This window comes from Octodon degus, unplaced genomic scaffold (assembly GCF_000260255.1).
Source record: "Octodon degus isolate 3935 unplaced genomic scaffold, OctDeg1.0 scaffold00065, whole genome shotgun sequence".
Lineage (NCBI taxonomy): Eukaryota > Metazoa > Chordata > Mammalia > Rodentia > Octodontidae > Octodon > Octodon degus.
Window position 1 is genome coordinate 8,601,435 of NW_004524641.1, and position 11,258 is coordinate 8,612,692.

Consider the following 11,258-nt stretch of genomic DNA (forward strand, 5'->3'; position numbering starts at 1 on the left):
TGTAAGATCATCTCATTCAATAAAATAATTTTTCTGTTACACCCAGAAAAAAACTAATTTTATATTCATTCTCCAAGAATAAATACCTCTAAAGATACTGAAGTACTTGTTCCCTTGCTAAAAAAGTCTATATAGGGGCCGGGGTGATGGCTCAGTGGAATAAGCACTTCCCTGGCAAGTGCAGGGTCCTGAGTTCAATCCCCAGTACTGCAAAAATAAATAGATAGATAAATAAATAAAATTGTTTTAAAAAGTCTCTATATTAAACAAGCATACTATCCTTAAAACTTCTCAACTAAGGAATATATATTAAATCAATGGCATAATCACTTGAATGCATGTCCAATGAAAATAGAGGCATATTTTATTTTCTGTGATAATCTATAGTATTTAACACAAAGTTGACAATATGACAAGTACCTGTCTATACACAGATATTTTTCTTACCAATATTTACTCCCTGTATTAGTTTGTAAAGGGACTCTGATAATCTCTAGATTGTCCATCAAACTCAGGACATAATTCATACTAATTTAAAAAACCAGGTAGGCAGGTGTTATACAGTAGTTTTGACACTAAAATAGTCTTTCTACTTATTCAAAATCAGCAATGAATATACACATTACATATAGTATCTACATAAAAATATAAAATAAAGAACTTTAATAAGTACAGTAATTTTTAATCTTCAGAAATATTTTTGCTATGATGTTGTAGAAGGAAAAAAATTCTTGAAAATGTCAGTTGCTTATTAGATATTTAAAGGAATGCTAACATATTTGTGGGACTGTTTGTTTTTGTTGTTGGGGACAGAACCCAGGGCCTTGCATGTGATAGACAGGCAAGCACTCTATCTCTACGCTAAACTCCTAGCCCCTGAATACTGACATAATGGCACAAAAAAATGCATAAGATTGAAACAAATTTAGTACTAAATATCAATTTAGTCTTTACAATATACAATACTTAAAAAGTAATATTTTAAAGATTTTTTTCTTAAATGAAAGCATCATGCTATTGTCTCCAAACAGTTATAAGATCTGTAATTTTTGGAAAACACATCTCAAATTCAGACTAGCAAGCCTTAGGTACCTTTTCATTGTTAATGCTAACCAGATTATTTGATAACTGATTTAAGTATCCTTATGGGTCAATAAAACTATTTTGAACCCCCTTAAGGCACTGGCTGTATTTGGACACTGAATGCATTCAATCATTATTATATGAGAAGAAAATTACTGTACCTAGATCCCACAGCACCATCTCCAGAGTCTTGGCTTCCAGCTTCGCTTGGTGTGCTCACAGATTTTGAGGATGGAGACATAGGAGGAGGGACTAAATAGTGAAATAGACAGGTATCCGCTGTTACTACACGGAGAGGTTGCTCAGCTTATGACGTTTCAAAAATAATTTAACATGAAATAATTAAAAAGGAAAAAAAAAGGCAAACCAAAAAAATACATGAATGAAAATGAACAGTAGAAAAGAAAGGGGAAAAGACAAAGTTAACAATGCATGCTGGAGATTCATGCAATTTCTCTGGCAAAATGCACTTGGACTTTATATCTCTTAAAAAAGGGCAAGAGTATGAAAGGATGCATCTTTATCTCATCCGTCACTAAATGTGGCCACTAATTTTCAAAGGAGAGCATTCCTTTTCCTCTAACTTTTCACTTTGAAGACCACCAGGTTATAAATATTATTACAAAGGCTGCCAAAATTAAAACACTGAAATATACTTCAGTAAGTATTATTTAATCACTGGCTTTCCAAGAATGAATGTTATTTTTTTCCCAAAAATTAAATTGAAAATTACTCCCCCTCAGAAAAATGGTAATTTAGAGAAATAACTACAAGGAATGGCTCCTTTAAAATGTCTATTAGTTTCCAGCAATTTGGATGAAAAATGCAAACAGGCCATAAGCCAGCATGCCTTCTGGACATGATGCATAACATAAAGTGATGCATGCAAATTAAACAAGGCAAGATTTACAGTAACTTCCTTACCCCAGAATTCAGAAAAAACTGAAGTGTACAGACAAAGATACAGACACCCAAAATAATCTTAATCCCTTCTTACAGAAAAATACACATGTTCATAGTATATAAATAGCAAATGCTTTCTCCTAATCTGTCACTTTTTAACATTATGTACCAGCAACTGAACGTGCACACTCATGCTATGACATTTGGAAAAGTTTTTGATTACCGTTGCAGGGGTAGTACAGGAGGATCATCACTGCCATCTTCTGGTTACATTTTACCATACATTTCCCCAATCCCAAGTACATTTTAAAAATAATTTTTCAACGTACAATGTTAAGTATCTAATACACTTTACTTGAAGTGAAAGCCCTTCTTTTAATAGACTTCAGAAGAGAAGGTAAGCTTCTAGTTATACAGCAACTAAAGAAATATGTATTACATTAAAATTCTATTAGTGGAACAGTTGCATTCATTGAACTCTGTAAGTCATTTTATACATTCTGCAGTAAAAACAAAGAGCCTGATAATTTAACAAAATGTACAAATATAGTATGAATTCTATTTTAAATACAAGTAAAACTCATTATCCTTTATTTCCTCAATAGCAAATTCTACTGGTAAACAGTAAAAGTAGATGAAAAACAACCATAGGTAGAATATTTTTTCCCTGACATAGAGGGGTTTATTCTTATATGGTTCTTAAATTTCCCAAATTTGCTGTCAAATTTCAAAGGGCAATGAAAACAATGTTTCTAAGGCTGTTTACATCTATCAGAAACAATTATAATGTCAACTACAGATGGCTTCATATAGTTCCTGTGGATATAGCACCTTGGGGAGGGGTGCCATGCCTATGATTCAAGGTAGCTAAAGGGATTTGTAGCCAAAACAAAAGAATATTAGCATCTTCTAACTTCTTTTAGGTTACATTTCCTCATCTTTTCATCTATGTAGCACTGTGAGGCTTCCTCTAGACTAATTCCAAACTGATACAGGAATTAAGAGTAAGAGCTTATAATTCTTGAATGCTGTAAACATTTATATATTAAATTAAATCACAGTATGGTATCATAATGCTTTCATATTAAATATTTTTTAAAAATAAATTTTCTTTAAATTACATACTCATACTTAGAAAAATAATTTTTCCAAGTATAAAATTTGAAAAATTGGAGACAAATAGTAAAATTCCTATCAATCTACTTATGTGTGATTAACTACAGAATCCTCTTCCTATTTAATAGGCTTGTTTCCCACTTTTTGGTAATTTAAAGTATTAATGATTCCACTCAACAAGTTCAACAGAAACTTACTTCATTAAGGCTACATTTTAAAAAAATGTTCACTAAATTCTTTACAGAAACATGTCATACAGTATTGTAAATACACAGATTACATTAACTCAGCCAGTTCAGAAATAATAGCTTCAGGAAAAAAGAATAAGCCAAAAGGGTGATGCTATCAAATTATTATGGTTTCTCAGTCAAAAAAGGGAAATAAATCATTGTGACTTTATGTTTTTAAATTTTGTCTTTTGAAACAGGGCTTCACTATGCAATAGCATAGGCTTGCCCTGAACTCAGAGCAATCATCTTGCTTCAGCTTTCCGAATAACGGAATTACAGGGGTGCACCACCATGCCTGGCCCATGACTTTAAATCTGTATTAGTTAAAAAAAAAAAAAAAAAAAAAAACTCCATCCTAGAACCTCAATGTTTGTGCTGAAAGACAGTTTAAAGCCAGATGGAAAGGACTCCATCAAAAGACTCTTAGCTACCCTCTAGCTCACCAACTTCATGTTGCAATAGTAAATAATATATATAACATAGATGGGACAAATGCGGAAGAAGAAAATTACTATCATTGTAAAAGGAGGAATTGCAACAGACAAGAAAGGAAAGTGTAGTGCTCTTGGGTGACAACATTTTACCTAATTAGTCTAAAAAAAAAAAAACAAAAAATGTAGCAATTATGCAATATGGTAATACTACTATACTCAGACTTTAACAATCTCCTGAAAACAAATGAAAGCATGAATTCCAGGAGATAAAAGAAAAACATAACCATGAATGAATGAATGAATGAATGAGAAACCAAAAAACTGAAATCACAGATTCTCAAATTTAAGAAATTCACTTCTGAGGATAGTTTGAGTTCAATCCACTTAAAAAAGAACACAATCCATTAATAAGCAGATTTGCTACGATTTGCTTAATAAGAACAGAGATTCAACCAGATTACCTTTACTCTGTGTATAAAATAGGCTAAAACAGATTTGGCACAAAATAAAGGAATTTAAGCCTCTCAGAAGTTTAGAATAAAGATATCACCTATTTCTCCTTAAGAACCAAAAAAGAAATTTGAACTGAAAAAAAGAACAAATAAACACACACATACACAAAAACTGTATCATGGCATTCACTAACCATGTAAACAATACTGAAAAACTGTGACTCTTTAATTCTTTAGAATAAAAGGACAATTGAGAAGACCTTTCCTGCCAGTTAAAGACCCTGGCCTTTAAGGCTAAAAAAATTGTACTGCTGTATGGGTCTTTTGGCCCATAAAGAAATAATCACAATGTTTTAAATTGTAAAGAACTGAGAATGCACCAAGATTTGGAATTAGCATTATGTCTAAATCAACCACATAGAACTACAGATAATTCTTAAGGATGTGGGCGTGGTATATGTCCCTAATTATTTTTCAAGTAAAAGAAAGCCTCTGGCAAGAAGGGGTTTTTGCCAGAAAGACAGACACAGAAAAAGGAAGCAGTCAAGGAGTGTGAAGGTAAGAAGCATAGGAGCCTTGGAAGAAGACAATGAAATGGAAGTGAGCTAGAATAACCAAAAGTTGTGAGGTCTCTTCTAGTTTACCAATGATACCCAGTACTCAAATGCAGCCCATATTACAATTTATGCCCCCTTGTGGATATAAATGCTTCTAGCCTAGAATACTATAAGGAACCAATATTTCTTTTCAAGCAACAACTGGAGTTACAAATATTAAATATTAATACTGGAGTTTTAGAAGTAGGTGTTAAGGATTACAAAATACATTTAACCTAATTTCCTAAAGTCAGCTAAAATCTACTAAACCCTTTACAGGTTTCATTATAATGGTAAATCTACTAGTAAGAGATGAAAAATGGTTTAGAAATAAACTCTAAGAAAAAAGGAAAAGATGTCTACACAGCTGACCAGGAAACTTAAATGTTAAAAAAAATTACATATTCATTTCATATTAGTTTTGTAATCACATTATAGCCATGCAAAATGTCTATCCTAGCCCCGTTACTAAAGGAAGGAAGAAAAGGAAGGAAGGAAGCAAGCAAGCAAGTTGAAAGTGGGGGTACACACCTGTAATCCCAGCACCTCCAAGATGGAGGCCAGCTTGTACTACACAGTGAGTTCAAGGCCAGTGTGAACTATATAGGGAATCTTGTCTAAGAAAGAAAGAAAGAAAGAAAGAAAGAAAGAAAGAAAGAAAGAAAGAAAGAAGAAAGAGCGAGCAAGCAAGCTTATAACTGATAAAGGCTCTGAATCACATTCCTTTCTTAGTTTGTTTTTTTTTAAAAACCACTTTGTGTGAGGTCCAGCAGTCCTTCCTAGTCTAGCCTCACCCTTCCTTCTTTCTCCTCCCACTGTCAGCATAGCAAAGGAGACACTTGCTATTTCTCTAAGTATAATTTTACAACTTTCAGCCTTTCCTCACATTTCCTTTGACAGAAAGGTTCTCCTTTTCTATATCTGCACAGTGAAACCTTATAAGCACACATGATCCCAAAAACTACATTTCACAAATAACATTCATTTACCAATCAAAACCCCAAACCTTTTTTTTTGTGTGTGTGTAACTGGGGATTGAACTCAGGCCCTTGCGCTTGCCAGGCAAGTGCTTATTCTACTGAGCTATCTCCCCGGCCCTAAAACCCCAAACTTTGAGAACTATTCTGAAATATTTGAATGTTTTTTAAATTATAACTAATTCTATGGTTTCTTTATGTCTGAATAATATACTTGCTATCAGATATTGCAAATATGAGTTTCATCATGGTAAAGATTAAAGAAATTCAGATTAAAAAAAAAAAAAGGTGGAGGAAACCAATTATACTTTCCTTAGTTTAGGTTCACTTGTCTTTCAGCATAAAACTGGAAATTCAATGTGCAATTTCATTCTTTCTTTCTTTTGTATTTTTTAGGGAAGGGTCTACAGGGTGTTCAGGGTCTCACTACTAGATTGGACTCGTAGTGACCTGCCTGTTTATAGCCTCCCAAGAGCTAGGATTACAGGCATGCATCACCATGCCCAGTCTCAATTGCCATCTCAGTGCACCCCAGGGGCGGGGCCAGCATGGCAGGCCTGGGGATTGAACCTTTGTACCTTGCGCCTGCTTGCAGGCACTTTAATTCACTGAGCTATTTGGTTGGCCCTAAACATCCACTGAGCTATTTGGTTGGCCCTAAACATGCAATTTCAATACAGTACCTCTTATGTACAAGTGTGGCCTATATAAATTGTAAATTTTTGCTTCATGTCTCCCATCAGGATTGCAATAATGGAATCTACTTGAGTTAAACTCATAGATCACTTAGAGTCTTTAGTGTAAACATTGAAGAGTCTGGGAAATAAGAAATAAAATTTAGTAAGAAAAATGAAAAGGCTGGTTTTTAAAAAAATTTTTAAAAAGACAAACTCCAGGCACACACACACACACACACACACACACACACAAAGATAAAATTTAAGTGAGCAGGGGTTGGGGATGTAGTTCAGCACAGTGCTTGTGTAATATGCACAAGACCCTGGGTTTTCTCCCCAGGAGAAGAAAAGTGTAAGTAGCAAAGTATTAAATAGAAAAGGGAAAATAGTATTAGACAGAGTAAATATTTAAAAACTATGAAGGAATTCTGAATAACACTGAAAACTTAGTTGAAATGGATAATTTCTTATTTGTTTTTCTGAAACAGGGTCTCATTATGTAGTTCAGGCTGTTCTTGAATTCACCATGTAGCCCAAGCTGGTCTTGAACTCTCAGCAATCCTCTTTGCCTCAGCCTCCTGAGTTCCGGGATTACAGGCATGTGCCATTACACCAGGCCTTAAATGATTTTTAATGCTCATTTTATTAGTGCAAGTTTACACCACATAATGATTATATTCATTGTGGGGAATGAATAATTTTTAACAAGAAATGCCAAAATCGATACAAGGTCCAAAATAATCTTACAGGACCTTTCTAACCAACATTCAAGAAATAAATATTTCTAAAGTTATACAGTCTTTCCAGGAAATAGAAGATGGAAAACGATATAACTCATTTAATGAGACTAGTAGAACCATGGTAACAAAATGAGTAAAATATAAGAGACTATAGGCCTGCCTCTCATGAATATAAACAAAGAATTCCTAAATAAAATGTTATTAAATCAATATAGCAATTAAGAACATGTAACAACTCATAATCAAATTAGGTTCCTTTCAGAACCTAAGTGTTCTTTTACATTACAAAATTTATCAATGTTAAAATCAGATTTATGCATTAAAAGGGGGAAAGTATAAGATCATTTCAAAATAGGAAGAGATCTTTGAGTTTGTATAAATATTTTGGTGGTTTCAAGAATGCCTGCAAATTCTTTGTGACTGTGTGCTGGACTCAGTGATTTTTTTTCCAATGGATAGATTGTGGTAGAAGTGATGCTTTGAGACTTCCAAGGTTAAGTGATAAAAGGGATAGCTTTTCTTTTTTTTGTATTTAGTATAGGGTCTACAGGATCAAAAGGGTCTCACTACACAGATCTGACTCTTAATGATCCTCCTGTTTACAGCCTCCTAAGTGCTGGGATTACAGCCCATGCCACCACACCCAGTCTGAATGGCCATCTCAGTGAGCTCTGGGGGCAGGGCTGGCACGCAGCTGCGTCTGCCTAAGCAGATGCTTTAATCCACTGAGCCATTTGGCCGGCCCTGGATAGCTTTTTTAAATGGAATTCTTTCTCAGATTGCTCATTCTAAGAAAACATGCAGCAAGGACACAAAGCAGGTGTATGGTATAGCCCACATGGAAAGGAAATCAGGCCTCTTAGGACCAAAACTAACTTGCCAGCCACGGGAATGCGACATCTTTGAGCCAAGATCTATAGTTATATCAAACCTTCAGATAACTATAGCTCTGGCTGACATCTTGACTGTGACACCTTGAGTGACCTTAAGCTAGAACCATTCAGCTGAGCCTCTACAAAATTCCTAACTTGCAGAAACTATGAGGGACAAGAGATAATAAATGTTTGTTTTGGGGGCAGGTAGGTTGATATAAGAAGAAACAGAAAAACACAAGTACACTATACCCATTAAAAACTATCAAATGGGGTATAAACCCTGTTCTACCTTGGAGAAAAAAGAAGTCCTATTCTAAGGCAGTTTTACAGTTGAATTCTATCAAGTTTTTAAAAAATTATTCCAGAAAAAAGCAAAGGAAAAGCTGCCAATTTGTTTGAAAACAATAATCATAATGACTAGTGAACATGGCTATAAGTAAACATTAGGCATATTTTTCTTTTTCTTTTTTTTTTTTTGTGGAACCGGGGATTGAACTCAGGCCCTTGCACTTGCTAGGGAAGCACTTATTCCACTGAGTCACCTCCCCGGCCCCAACATTAGGCATATTTTAATTTATGGGCATATATTCCAAAATCCTAATGAAAATATTAGCCCATCTTTTAAAAACACATGTAAAAGTTCACCTGTTACCCTAGAATGGACTATGAGTAATTAATTTGAAACACAACATACTTAGGTTAACTAACTAGAAGTAGTTAGTGAGGGAAATTTCCACTTATAGAACCTCAGCCAATAAATGTAGAAGGAATTTGTGAAACTCTATTTTATTTCTATTTTTCTTCTTCTCTTTACAATAAAATAAAAATAGAAGGAATGGTGGAATCACAAAAGCAACTTTGCAACTCCTAAATAAAAAACCTGAAGATCATCAATGAGTGTTAGTAGTATTATGTAAAAGGCTGATGAAATGAATATTCACATGGAGACAAAGTTCCATTTCCAGGTGCTACTCAATAGTCACAGGGATAACTCTAACAGAGAAACCCTGGCAATCACAATCCTAACCAAATAACCAATCTCACTTTCACTACCTTTAGCCCAACAATCAGACAAATGTTCTACTGATAAGATGTATGTAACTATTGAGCATCACTATGATATTCTTTTTTTTATTTATTTTATTTATTTTTACTATGATATTCTTGCCAATGACGTTCAGCCTGAAGTAAATCAAGCTTTTTCATCAAATTTCCAGCTTTGAGGAAATGCAAAGGATAAAGAACCAGAACCTAAATATGAAAAAGTCATCAGATGCAAACTCATGCTACAGACCAATTTCTTCATTTATTAACAAGGTAATGTCACGGGGCAAAAAGTTTCTGCATAGAGGATGTTTTAGTCTTAAAAAATTAAAACATAACTAAATGCAATATATACAGGATAGCAAGATTTTTGAGGGGAAGAAAAATGTGAAACTAGGGCAAAAAAGAAAAAGAAGAAAAAAAAAAAAAAAGAAAAGGGGATGATTTTCTATATCGACAATTTAGATAGATCCTAGGAAGCCCTCAATACTAATCATAAAGCTATGAACTATAACAAATTAACAGGCATCAACACAGAAAAAAATTTAAATTTAACTGAAAATAGAAAATGACAAGATGCAGAAGCAAAACCCAACTCCAGACCTCTAGCACACCCAGGGGCAAATCTAAGGAGCAACGAGGTAGAGGAAAACGGAGACTACCCATCCGAAATTTCTCAAATGATAGCAGCAGAATTCAAAATCAGGTACATGAGACTATGGAGGAAATCTGATCAGAAATAATTCCCATGTAAAAAAAGAGATGATGGCCATAATGAAGGTCTTACTTTGCAGATCTATAGTAAACATAGATTTTAAAAAAAATTAAGATACACTATAAAACCATATCAAACTGGGTTAATTATGTAGAATCAGATAAACAGATCCATAGTGAAACACAGGTCAGGAATGTTCACAGTAACATACTGTAGAACAAAAATAGCATCAGGTTCAGTGGAGGAAAAGATACCATTAATAAATGGTAGTGAAAAAATTAGTCACCTACATAGGGAAGAATTAATTTGGATCTCTACTTCACATTATTTTGAAAAATATAACCCACATACCTAAGAAGTAAAACTGCAGAACAGAAAAGAATTTGATATAGTTGCAGTCTACTATAGGAAAAGATTTCTTTTAAAAATGACTAACAGACAAAAGCCTCACCAAAATATATAAAAAAATTCTACAATCTTAAGATAAAGAATGCTGATCATAAACAGGCAAAAGGATATATACATTATTCTAAAAAAGGAAAACCTGACTCGTTAATAGATAGATATAAGAAGATGCAGTCAACTTCACTGTAACCGATGCATATTAAAACATTTTGGGCATCCCACTTTATATCCACCAGATGTACAAAAATTAGAATGTTAGATAATATCCAGTGATGATGTAGATATGGTGAAACAGTTTCATGCAGTGGTACTGGGAGGGTAACCTCTGAAGTCTTTCTTGAGTAGTATGCAGAACCTAAGCAAGGTTATACACAGTAATGTGGCAAGTCAATTCTTGGGCATACATCCCACAGAAACTCTTCTAGTCCTCTAAAGAAAGAATGTATTAGTTGTAATGTTGCTTACAGCAGTAAAACAGAGACAGAAGCAATCTAAGCTCACAGTACTAAGGGAATGGATAAGTAAAACATGGGATATGATAGAATAATGTGTCAGTCAGCAATAAATGGGTATGTGTGCAGCAACATAACAGAATTAGATACAAAAGTATCTTTTCTTGAAAAAATGGAACATAGTGAACAGACCCAAAGAATGTATACATGTTAAAAATGGAAGAAGGGGCTCTTAATGCGTGAGTGGAAAGGAGAATGGAAATGAAGACGGGAGAAGTAAATGAAACACACATATACAACCCTAAAGAATAATCTTTCCAGAATCACTGATGGAGGTGTACCATGAATCAAGAAACATGAACAAATGAATTCAGTTAAACTGAAGCCCTAAAAAAAAAACAAAAAACAAAAAACCAGAAGAAAAAGAAAAAAGAAGTCCTATAGAAGAAAAAAGCCAGTTGCACAGGAATTTAAAAAAAAAAAAGAAATCATCCAATGACTATAAAATTAACAGTAACAACTAATAAGCAAATGGTTCAGTTAGTAGGGTAAAAAAAAA

At 33.9% G+C, this 11,258-nt stretch overlaps 1 protein-coding gene across 1 annotated transcript in view; it reads right to left on the reverse strand.

Annotated features, from left to right (window-relative positions):
- Dync1i2 (dynein cytoplasmic 1 intermediate chain 2) overlaps window positions 1-11,258 on the reverse strand; it is a 65,329-nt gene that overhangs the window by 46,368 nt on the left and 7,703 nt on the right. Inside the window, exons 6-8 of the mRNA XM_023719203.1 lie at window positions 6,091-6,111; window positions 2,008-2,025; window positions 1,245-1,335 (exon numbers count right to left, since the gene is read on the reverse strand). Of these exons, the coding sequence (XP_023574971.1) occupies window positions 1,245-1,335; window positions 2,008-2,025; window positions 6,091-6,111 (130 nt within the window). The remainder of the gene's footprint in view (window positions 1-1,244; window positions 1,336-2,007; window positions 2,026-6,090; window positions 6,112-11,258) is intronic.